This window comes from Prionailurus viverrinus, unplaced genomic scaffold, assembly GCF_022837055.1.
Source record: "Prionailurus viverrinus isolate Anna unplaced genomic scaffold, UM_Priviv_1.0 scaffold_49, whole genome shotgun sequence".
Classification (NCBI taxonomy): Eukaryota; Metazoa; Chordata; class Mammalia; order Carnivora; family Felidae; genus Prionailurus; species Prionailurus viverrinus.
In genome coordinates, this window is record NW_025927612.1 from 1,323,414 (window position 1) to 1,333,932 (window position 10,519).

The 10,519-nt window shown below is 54.5% G+C and overlaps 2 protein-coding genes and 1 non-coding gene across 4 annotated transcripts; 2 read left to right on the top strand and 1 right to left on the bottom strand.

Annotated features, from left to right (window-relative positions):
• Positions 1–49: 49 nt before the first annotated feature.
• On the top strand, positions 50–2,702 carry RPL10 (ribosomal protein L10). Of its 2 annotated transcripts, XM_047847547.1 has the most exons (6): positions 50–209; positions 1,092–1,150; positions 1,245–1,352; positions 1,582–1,720; positions 2,242–2,404; positions 2,492–2,702. In XM_047847547.1, the coding sequence occupies exons 1-6, from the start codon at positions 187–189 to the stop codon at positions 2,642–2,644; spliced, it is 645 nt and encodes a 214-aa protein (XP_047703503.1). In that variant the 5' UTR covers positions 50–186; the 3' UTR covers positions 2,645–2,702. The 2 variants fall into 2 exon arrangements, with proteins under 2 accessions (XP_047703503.1, XP_047703505.1); XM_047847549.1 differs by lacking the exon at positions 2,492–2,702 and having other exon boundaries at positions 2,253–2,361.
• Positions 2,061–2,193, top strand: LOC125159428 (small nucleolar RNA SNORA70). Its single transcript, XR_007149790.1, has one exon. It is a non-coding gene; the product is annotated as a small nucleolar RNA SNORA70 (small nucleolar RNA).
• Positions 2,703–3,605: 903 nt separating the features above from the next.
• DNASE1L1 (deoxyribonuclease 1 like 1) lies at positions 3,606–9,510 on the bottom strand. Its single transcript, XM_047847546.1, has 8 exons — positions 9,332–9,510; positions 7,040–7,251; positions 6,602–6,690; positions 6,437–6,523; positions 5,391–5,491; positions 5,133–5,245; positions 4,804–5,052; positions 3,606–4,721 (listed from the first exon to the last, which is right to left on the bottom strand). The coding sequence occupies exons 2-8, from the start codon at positions 7,169–7,171 to the stop codon at positions 4,608–4,610; spliced, it is 885 nt and encodes a 294-aa protein (XP_047703502.1). The 5' UTR covers positions 7,172–7,251; positions 9,332–9,510; the 3' UTR covers positions 3,606–4,607.
• Positions 9,511–10,519: the final 1,009 nt, after the last annotated feature.

Consider the following 10,519-nt stretch of genomic DNA (forward strand, 5'->3'; position numbering starts at 1 on the left):
ATCGGCCGCCTATATAAGGCATGCGCAGGCGTGGGAGCGCCTCTTTTCCTTCGGCGCGGTGAGTAGTCGTGGTTCTGGAGTTGTGCGTTGTCCTTGCTGGTTCTCTGTCCCGGTTTGAGGCCTGTCCGCGTCTTCTGTTCCGACTTTGTCTGTTTCGTTGCAGCCACTGAAGATCTTGGTGTCGCCATGGGCCGCCGCCCCGCCCGGTGGTGAGTGCCAAATCCGTGCAATTTCGCTGATGTGAAGAATGGAGGGAGAACTGTATTTCAACGCTAAAATTAACCGTGGGGTGGGGCCTCCGGGGCACCTTTTCTATATTGCGAACGGACTCCACGTTTTTACTGATATTCCGGGTCGCTTGGGGACTTCGTTTACACTGTCTGTTTCTTTTAAGGTTCAGGCCTTTCTTAAGCGTTTCTTCTGTTTTGTTGGGGTGCCAGATTTACCTTGGCCTGCATGTGTTCCGCCACTTACGGGCTGAAATCGACGGCCGCCTTACATCTAGTCTCCGTCCTGGAAATTAGCCACCTTTTCAGACTCGATACCCTCTCAGGGCCTTTGTGTGCCATCCCCATCTTATTTCCGGGCGACATGCCCGTTCGGCCTCGGTCGCCAAGGGCCGCCCTGACCAGAGGGCTCAGCCACCTCGTGTGCCCTGCAGGGGGCGTCAGAATCTTTTCACATGTGGTTTCGAAGGCGGATTTATTGCCACGTGCCCAAAAATCAGTGGCATGAATTATGTTACTAATTAGCAAGAAATTTGCAGTGCCTTTGAGATGTTTCTCTTATGTAACTGGAAAAGTGCCTTTCCACCTGTTGACTTTATAGGAAGCATGGAACCATAATAATACGGGGTTGAAGGAGATTTTTTGCTTCTATGTTTTCTGTATGAGTGTTCTCTAATTTTTGGTCACTTTGTTTTGACCGTGTTTTGCTTAGAGCCAAATTCCTGGAGTGGAGACAGCTAGAGATTGAGCTGTTGCCCCCGGTCCCCATTCCTGCCCTCCTTTGGTCTTAATTTAAGGGAGTTCTCAAAGTGCTTATTGGGTTCACTTGTGAACTATAAACTTGGATTTCTCCCCTCCCCACAGTTACCGGTATTGTAAGAACAAGCCGTATCCAAAGTCTCGTTTCTGCAGAGGTGTCCCTGGTAAGTAGTGGGAGAGTTCCCAAACTGGTTTGGCTGCACTGACTCAGTTGCCTCCGGTGCCCCTCCCCCACATACTTATCTCCATATTTTTCAGATGCCAAGATCCGAATTTTTGACCTGGGGCGTAAGAAGGCAAAAGTGGATGAGTTCCCACTGTGTGGCCACATGGTGTCAGATGAATACGAGCAGCTCTCCTCTGAAGGTGAGGCCGGATTCGTTGTTAATCCCATCCTTTCTAACTGCTCCCCTCCCCCACCAGACCCAGAACAAACTGCACCAGATTCACCATTTAATCAAGAGTATCTGATGGTGAGCCTTTTTATGAAGTTCACCCAGTCGGTACAGATGTACACTGAGGGCCAGGGACAGTTACAGTAAGTGGCTCTGTCCTATTTTGTCTCACTGCTGCCTCCCACCTGCCCCCAACCTAGCCCTGGAGGCTGCCCGAATTTGTGCCAACAAGTACATGGTGAAAAGCTGTGGCAAAGATGGTTTTCACATCCGGGTGCGGCTCCACCCTTTCCATGTCATCCGTATCAACAAGATGTTGTCCTGTGCTGGAGCTGACAGGTGAGCTGGGTCCTGGGTGCCTGTCTTTTGAGGGGTTTTCCCATAACTTGAGGCTTTTGTTTGCCTTGTTTTTTTCCATCGGAACAAAGAGATGGTCTCTCGTACGGGACTCCCCCATAATAAAGCCAAGTTAAAGGTTCCCAAAACAAAAGGTATCACAACTAAGTCTTAGCCTCTGGGTGACAGGTGGAGGGAGGTGCTTTTGAGGGAGAGGCTTTAATCCTGATGATACCCATCTGCCAGCAAGCAGGTAGCTGAAGCAGCCACCAGTTGGAATGCTTTCAGCTGAGCCCAATGACACCTTGTAGGGGCTGCCTAGTCTTTTCAGGTTTTCCATTTTCTGCAGCCAATTAAGCCGACTGTGCTCTTTCCCCATGGGGCCCAGTGTGCAATGGCTGCGAACAGCAGCCTCCTTGGTAGTGTATGCAGCCTGTTGGTTGTACGGGTTGCCCTAAGGGACCTTGGAGACAGTTTTGTTCCAGTGGACATTGAGGGTTGGCCTCATGCTTTCTCCAATTTAGGCTCCAGACAGGTATGCGGGGTGCCTTTGGAAAGCCCCAGGGCACAGTGGCCAGGGTCCACATTGGCCAAGTCATCATGTCCATCCGTACCAAGTTGCAGAACAAGGAGCATGTGATTGAGGCCCTACGTAGGGCCAAGTTCAAGTTCCCTGGCCGCCAGAAGGTAAGTTGTGCCGAAACCTTGGTCCTGCTTTACTTGTCCTGGTCAGTGTCCAGGTTTCCTAATTCTGTTATTTTCATCTTATCACAGATCCACATTTCCAAGAAGTGGGGCTTTACTAAGTTTAACGCGGACGAATTTGAAGACATGGTGGCTGAAAAGCGGCTCATCCCAGATGGCTGTGGGGTCAAATACATCCCTAATCGTGGCCCCTTGGACAAATGGCGGGCTCTGCACTCATGAGAACTTCAGCACTGCCCTTCCCCATTCATGCCCACCAATAAATCCTGCTTCCTGTCTATTTGTCTTTGCATCTGGATTCAATGGTGGTGGGCTGGGAGGGGGACTATAGAGTCACTACCTTGTCTTTTCAGAAGAAGGTTGACGAGCTGGCCAAGGCCAGCAAGGAGACAAACCTAGCGACATGGCCTGGGACCGTCATCCTCTCAATTGTCCGGTTGGGACTTTGACTTGGACCTGCCTAGATCAGAAGCTATCAATTCAGGTTTTCCCTGCCAAGTTCATGCTGTGATTAGTCCAGTATAGTCCAGTGGATGCTGCCTTAGTAAAGTGCCCTGCCCAGTGATGAAATAGGGCTGGTGGCCTAAGGTTGACCTCTGGCTGCTTGTGGAATCTTTCCCCACAGGTCCCAGACCAGCAACATCACTGGAAACAAGTGAATCAGACCAGGCATGGTTCCAGCCATGTTTTAACCAGCACTCGAGGAGACCTGGTCCTCCAGTTAGCCCTTGAATAGTTTTCCTGTGTTGGGAGTTGTCCAGCTTTGACCCACACCATCCACCGCTCCCGTGGCCTCATTTCTGGGTCCCTCCTCACCACCCTGGCCAGTGTCCCCTGACCTCGAGCTCCCCCAGCTGAAACAGCCCAAAGGCTTGACAATGAGACAGTGGCAAGTATGCAGCTCCCCTGGCCTGGAGCTCCTGGTGTGCTGGCCAGCACTTCTGAGGGCCAGGATTACAAGAGCAGGAACAGGCTGGGTATCGGTGGAGCAGCAGAAACAGGCCTGGGGAGTTCTTAGCAGGCTGGATGGCCTGGGGCTGTGCATGCATAAGGGGATCTGGTTCCAGAGCTGTGCACGGAGGCCCCAGAGCTGCTGTGTACTGCTTCCTGGAGCTGGACTGTGCTGCACTTAATCCTTGTGGCTCCTGAGAGTCCTTTTGTAATCATTACTTCCAGCCATTTATGAAGTTTAAAATGACCTTTATTTTTGACCTTGAGGTGGTTCTAAACCATAAACATTTGTGCTTAAGTGGCTCTGATGTCTTGCTAATGGGCTTTACTGAGCACTGCTCTCTGGAAAAGAGCTGGAGAAGGAAGGGTTCTGTGATACCAACACACCGAATAGGATCATTGTTGACATTTTGCTATGTATCCTATCATGTATCCCCTTTGGCTGCACAACCTTGTAGCCACACAGTTGCTACCACAGTTACATGGTAAATGCTACACATAGATATTTTCTGTAAACCTGAGCCCTGCCAGCCACTGGACTGACCCTGCATGGGGCAAGGCTGGGCTGCAAGAAGGTTGCAAATAATGGGCTCGGCAGCAGGCACAGCAAGCACGGGGGCTGTTTGAAACACTTTCTGTTCTCTAGTTGCTATGTGTATGTGTAAACTGCTTCTCAATCCTTGTATTTGCTGTAGTCCTAATACTGATGTAGATGAATCCTGTGTGCAATGGAAATGGCCCTTTGACGTATCTGCTACACATACGCGATATCCCTACAATTTAGCTTTTTGTTCTCAATGTTTAAGTTCCCTTTTTGTCATAGAATAAAATCTTTGGGTCTGTTGTGATTCCCTTTTCTGAGACCAGTTTAGCCAGAATCACCAGAGCCCTCTCTCCTCCTCCCCCTGCCCCGGAGCCTGCTCTATCCCCACGCCTGACAGTAGCTGGGGACACAGTGGCATGGGTCTAGCCTCAGGGCCCCTCCCTGCCTTCCTCTTCTACATTCTAATGCCAGCCAGGAGCCCGATCAAAGAATGCAAGCCAAACCTAAGAAGAGACAGATGGAGGAGAGCCACAGTCCAGTGGGGCAGAGCTCTAGTCAGATGGAGGAGGGCTGCAGATGACGCCCTCAGAGGAGTCTCTGGACCCCAAAGCCGTCCGGAGCAGATGGCAGAGACCAGGATTTGAGTCCTGAAGGCAGCACCGTCCTCACGTCTGTAGGCAGCAGGCCCAGTTAGGGAAGCAGCAGCAGCAGCAACAGAGCGGCGGCCAGGCCGAGAGGCTGGACCCTGCGTGCCGCCCGGCTCAGCTCCACTTCCACAGGGTAGTGGTCGCTGACGTTGAGGGCCTGGGGGGCGGGCAGCGAGACGGAGCGTCAGTGCCAGGGCTGAGGCGCTTCCCTGGGAAGCCGTTCCCGTCTCCCCCTTTACCTCCTCCTCGGTGAGTCCGAAGCTCCCGGGGAAGTCAAAGGCGGCAGCGGAGCGCAGCAGGCTCTGGCAGCGCTCGCCGTGCAGCACGATGCGGTCATACGCGCAGTGGGTGCTGGCGCGCACCGTGGTGTCCTCCCCGTCGGGGATCACCCAATGGAAGCCTTCCTGAGTCCTCAGCACCAGCTCACCTATGCGCTTTTTGGTCAGCGAGGCGCAGTCAGCGTTGAAGTCCCCAAGCAAGATCATGTCCTGGAGAGGGGGTGGCGGTCAGGCCGGGCCACCCAGCCATCATGTCCCCGGCCCTCCCGCGCAAGCTGGCCCCACCCTACCTTGCTCTGCCAGTGCTTGGAGACGTCCAGAAACACATCATACAGGGCGTTCAGCTCTTTCTCCACGGCCTTCGGACTGGTGTGCAGCGGGACCAGCACCAGGCTGGGGAGGACTGCAAGACCCCGGGGACGGAGGACTCACATCCTCTCCTGGCCTCTGCCCACCCCGACTCTTCTCAGTAACCGAGCGCTTAGTAGAGCCAGCCAGGTCCTCCTTCCAGCTCCCAGATAGCAGGGTCACCCCTCTCCCCTTCCTACCCTTGCTGGGGAAGGTGAACCGGGCCACAAAGGGCTCCCGGGCAAAGAGATCATCCTCGTCATTGTACACGTAGGAATCCAGGACCTGTGTCTTGTGTGACCTGGGGGAGCAAGGGATGGGAAGCAGTGGCCTCACATCATGGATTCTGGTTTGCAAGTGGCCACAACCCTCCTCGCCTTTTTCCTAGAACCTGTTTTTTATTGAGCTAGAATTCACATACCTGGAAGTTACCTGTTTAAAACGCACAATTCAGTGGTGTTTAGTACATTCACAGGTTGTGCAACCATCACCACAATCAATTTTAGAAACTTTTTATGGCCCCAAAGAGAAACCTTGCACCCGTGGCAGCCGCTCCCCAGTCCCCTCCTCCTCAGCCCCCCCAGGCAGCCACTGATCTACTGTCTCTGTACACGGATACTGCCTTTCATTTAGCCAGTGCGCAGCCGATGGACACTTGCACTGTCATTTTTACTTTGGGGCCGTTACGAGTGTTCCCATGTGGCTGTGTTTCTGTCCCCCCTCCGCCATTACTTTGAAGTGAATTCTACACATCGTATGATTTCATCTATACAAATAGGCCTCCTGACCTGACCACTCCCCTTGCCCTCTCCATCCTGACCCTAGAGGGCTCTGCCGCCGCCAGGCTGTCCTAAGGACTTCGGGCTGTCTCCAGAAACCGGGCCTGTCCGAGGCCCACAGGGAGCCCCTGTCGTTGGGTCTCTTCCCAGAAGTGTCAGCCAATTCCCAAAGAGGACGCCAGCCTTGCCCTGAACCGCATTCCCAGGTTCACTCCCAGCTGCACCCGCCTCGGGCGGTGCGTGCTGGCGCCCGAGTTCCTGGCGCCTCTCGGCCCTGCGGAGGGCCCCGCCTCTGTGCACGGAGAAGGCAGGCCTCTTGCTGTAGGGACATATGGGCACCAGAGCTGAGTAGGGCAGAGGAGAGTAAGATCCCCAGATACAATCAGTGAGGAGAAAAAGTGCAATGAGAAGGTGAGGGCCACCCCCGGGGGGGAGCACCAGTTGCCCCGGCTGCCCTCCGCGCTTACCGGTAGACGTACACGTACTTCTCCATGTACGTGCTGCGCCCCAGCGAGGGGCTGCTCAGCAAGGTGTAGGACCCGGACTCATCAAATCTGCCGCAATAGGGAAAGCCAGGCTCAGGACCCTGCGGCTCTGGTCGGGGCGGATCAGACCCACAGAGCCCTCCTCACCGATTGAGTTCTCGAAGCAGGAGGGACATAGCACTGCCAGAAGAGTCCACTACTTCCTGAAGCACCATGATATCACAGCGAACCAGGATCTGCAGGACACCAGGAGGGCCAGCCCCACTCAGCGCCAGCGACCCCAAGGGGAAGGTGTGGTCCCTGGGGAACTGGCACTTTTGTGGCCAAGGGTGCTGTGGCTCTCTGGATGAAGCCCACAGAGAGCACTGAGACCAGAGAGGACCTGGGAGAACACCGAGTGCCACCCCATCCACACCGCACCCATATCACAGAAGAGGAGACTGAGGCCGATGACAGGGAAGGAGCGTGCTCCACATCTCCAGACCCATGTCTCTCGTTGTCCCCTCTCCTCTCGGAAATGCCCCTGGTCAGGCAGGGCGGGGGCTTCGGGCCGTGGGCACAGCTTTCCTTCAGGGATGAACGTACCCGGACCAACGTGTCCATCACATGTTCCCTGGCCGCCTTCGCGAGTGTCAGCCGCTGGGCATTGAAGGCACAGATGCGAAAGGCCTCGACCCCACCGGGCAGGAGAAGCAGGAGCACCGCCGGGTAATGCATGGCTGGGTGTGCGACGCCGGGGCCCTCGAGGGAGCCCAGGCTGTCCCAGGGTGCACTCCCAGCTAGGCTCGGTTCTGCTTCTGGAAGGACATGGCAGTGGGAGACAGAGGAAGTGACGCTCGTCCTGCTGCCCAGCACCAGCCTCCCGGAGCTGCCAGCATTGCAGATCTCCCGCCTTTCTCCCTGCGGACGCTTTCCAACATTGGCACATATGGCTTGACTTTCACGCCTAGTGTGGAGCCCAAGGAGGGGCTTGAACTCGCGACCCTAGCGTCAAGATTTGGGCTCAGATCAAGAGTTGGATCCTGCTTTCAATCCTTTCGCATATATATCCAGAAATGGAACTGCTGGATCATACAGTAATGCTAGGTTTAGTTTTTTTTGAGGAGCTGCCATACTATTTTCCATAGTAGCTAAACCCTTTTTTTGCATTCCCACCAGCAGTACACAAGAGTTCAACCTCACAGTTAACTCCACCTTTTCACCATCATTAGCAGTAAGAGGATCGCCTTCACACAGATCTCTTTCCACTTGTGAGATGATATCAGCAGAATTGCTGGGTTCAAGGGCGTGTACATTTAAAATAATCTCAGCTATGCCCACTCACTGCAGTGTGTGATGGGGCCCCTTTCCCACACCCCCGCCACACTGGATACCCCTTCTTGTTCCTCCTGCCAGCTGAAAGGCCCCTCTTTCGCAGCGTCTCTTGGTTAATCTTTGTTTCAGATGCACCCAAACTTTGTCCTGTCACTTGGGCTCAGCCCCTTGCTCTGCTCCTGCTCCCTGTGACATTCTCAGTCAGCAACATTAAGTCCCTCTACTTCTGTCTGCCTCCTTCTCTCTGTCACCTTTGTAACTAAACTCAAGGGGTTCGCCACTTGGGGTGCGCCGAATGGAACACAACCCAAGGAAGTGTTGAAAGCAAAGAACTGTTTGCTTCTTGTTACAAGTAAGGCGACAGGGAGATAGCTCCGAAAGCACTGTCTCCCCGTGGGGTTAATTCAGGAAGCTTTTATCCAGTGTATTAGGGGGTGGGGGCAGGGAGCTGGCAGAGGGACTTTTGGTTCAATTGTGCGTGCCTAGCATGGCGACATGCTAGTGCACACATCTGTTGGAAAAATGGTGGAAAACTCTGCCTATGGAAGATTTTATATTATACAACTATAAATTTTATATTGTAAAACTAATTTTTTTAATGTTTATTTATTTTTGAGAGAGACAGAGCATGAGCGGGGGAGGGGCAGAGAGAGGAGACACAGAATCTGAAGCGGGCTCCAGGCTCCGCGCTGTCTGCACACAGATGTGGGGCTCGAACTCACGAACGGTGAGATCATGACCTGGCCGAAGTCAGACACCCAACTGACTGCGCCACCCAGGCGCCCTTAAAATTATTATAATGAACTAAAGGTAGTTATTTTAGGACAACTTGGGGGGGGGGCTTCTGTGGTCAGCTCTGATCCAGCCCCAAGTGGCTCACATGAGGAGCTTCGAGGCGAGACACAACCAGCAAGGGGCTATGGGGCGAAACACCTAGCTAGCTGGGTGTCTCCTTGGCTGGAACTGTTGGTTCTGGAAAACAAATCATATTCCTTCTCTGCTTTTGTCCCTTCCCCTCCTCCCTTCTGCTCATAAGTTTCTGCCCCCTTATTTGAGTAACTTCCCACTGCATCCTAGCTAAGGCTTTGTCACCTTCCCCCTCGGGCTCACTTTCTGCCTCAACCAAGGCTCTGCCTGTCTGTCTTTCTCCCTGTCTCTTCTCTATTCTCCCCTCTTTGTCACACAGTCTCTGTGCATCTCCTTCATATTCCTGGCTGGGCTGAATGCCTGTCTCTCCCTGGCCACCTGCTCTGTCACTCATGCTGGTGGTTGGGGGGGGGGGGGAAGAGAGGGGCTGCCCTGGTTACTATTCTGGGATGTATGTGGACATTTGAGCAGCCCTGGGTGGTTTAGGGAAGGCCTGGAGGCTCTGGGGTCAAGGGTCCCCACAAGGGCCGAAGGCAAGAAGAACCGGAGAGTGACTGTTCCTGGACTCGGCCCAAAGCCCAACCCAGGCTACCAACACCAAGCCTTGGCCACAGCCCTGGGGTACCCTTCCCCTCTCACCCCCTCCCCAGTCTGGGGGCAACTTCCTCCCTCCCTCTGCTTAGAGGGCGCCCATACCTATTCAGACCAGCTCAGGTCCACGCGTGCCTTGGCTGTAAGCAGACCAGCAGATCACCACACCCTCAGGGAATCGCAGCAGCTCTCTGGGCAGGAACCCGAGGGGAGAAAGGAGAAAAGAGGAAGAGGCGGCCTTCCCGACCCACCCGTCCGTCCGGGTCAGGCCGTCGCCCCACCCTTCCTGGAGCTTGGGCTCTTCCCCTGGCTGGGCCGGCCCCCCGACCCCGCCTTCCCTGACCCGCCTGGAAGCAGGCGCTGGCAGAGGCCTGGAGCTGTGGGCGGATGACAGACCTGTGAGTCACAGAGGGTGATGGAGCCTCAGCATTCCCATAATGAGTGGTTTCCTGTGCCAAGGCCGCGCGGCGAGGAGGAGCCGCTTGGAGAATGCAAACCCGGAGCTGTGCTCTCCCGGGCCCAGCGCTCAGCCCCGGACATGGGCTGCCTCCAGGCATCCTCTGGCAGGGAACAAGCGAGAGCTGGGGCTCGTGCCCAACGTAGCCTGGGCACCCGAGCACAAGAGCTTTCTCTCCACGTCCTCAGGCTGGTTGTCAGGGTGGGTGCACACTCCTAAGTGCTCTGGAGACCCCAAGTGAGCGACAGTCAGCGCGGGAACTGGGCACCACTGCAGTCAAGGCTGGACTGAGGAACTGTCCCCAAGAGAAGGGGAGAACAAAGCTGGCAGCTCGGTGTCCCGTGTGGTCCTGCACTGTCGCTGTTGGGACGACCACGGGACTCATTGGAGTCTGCGGCCTGGCGGCGGGTCCTCACCGATGATTGCAGTGTGGTCCCGTTGTTGGCCGGACCCATGTGCATGAGCACATTAGGATTGCAGTGGTGATGAGAACACTAGAAATACTGTTTTATTCATTAATCAACTTAGTTTTTAAAGTTTATTTATTTTGAGAGAGAGAGAGAGAGAGTCCGAGAGCGCTTGTGAGTGGGGGAGGGGCAGAGAGAGAGGGAGAGAATCCCAAGCAGGCTCCTCGCTGTGAGCTCATGACTTGAGCTGATACCAAGAGTCCCACGCTTAAACAATTTAGCCACACAGGCTCCCCAGAAGCATTTTTAAAAATCAGTAAAACTGTGCTTCAAAATTTAAACAACACGGGTGTCTGGTTGACTCCTAAGTGCACCATGTGACTCTTGATCTCAGGGTGGTGAGTTCAAACCTCATGGTGGGTGTAGAAC

What these genes read in the sequence shown, in the direction of transcription:
- RPL10 (XM_047847547.1), top strand. Translation starts at nt 187, where the DNA reads ATGGGCCGCCGCCCCGCCCGGTG. An exon ending in CGAGCAGCTCTCCTCTGAAG is followed by an intron (nt 1,353 to 1,581) that starts GTGAGGCCGGAT and finishes CCCCCAACCTAG; the next exon opens with CCCTGGAGGCTGCCCGAATT. An exon ending in AGTTCCCTGGCCGCCAGAAG is followed by an intron (nt 2,405 to 2,491) that starts GTAAGTTGTGCC and finishes ATCTTATCACAG; the next exon opens with ATCCACATTTCCAAGAAGTG.
- DNASE1L1 (XM_047847546.1), bottom strand. Translation starts at nt 7,171, where the DNA reads ATGCATTACCCGGCGGTGCTCCTGCTTCTCCTGCCCGGTGGGGTCGAG. An exon ending in AAGTACGTGTACGTCTACCG is followed by an intron (nt 5,492 to 6,436) that starts GTAAGCGCGGAG and finishes TTGCTCCCCCAG; the next exon opens with GTCACACAAGACACAGGTCC. An exon ending in CCAAGCACTGGCAGAGCAAG is followed by an intron (nt 5,053 to 5,132) that starts GTAGGGTGGGGC and finishes CCCCCTCTCCAG; the next exon opens with GACATGATCTTGCTTGGGGA.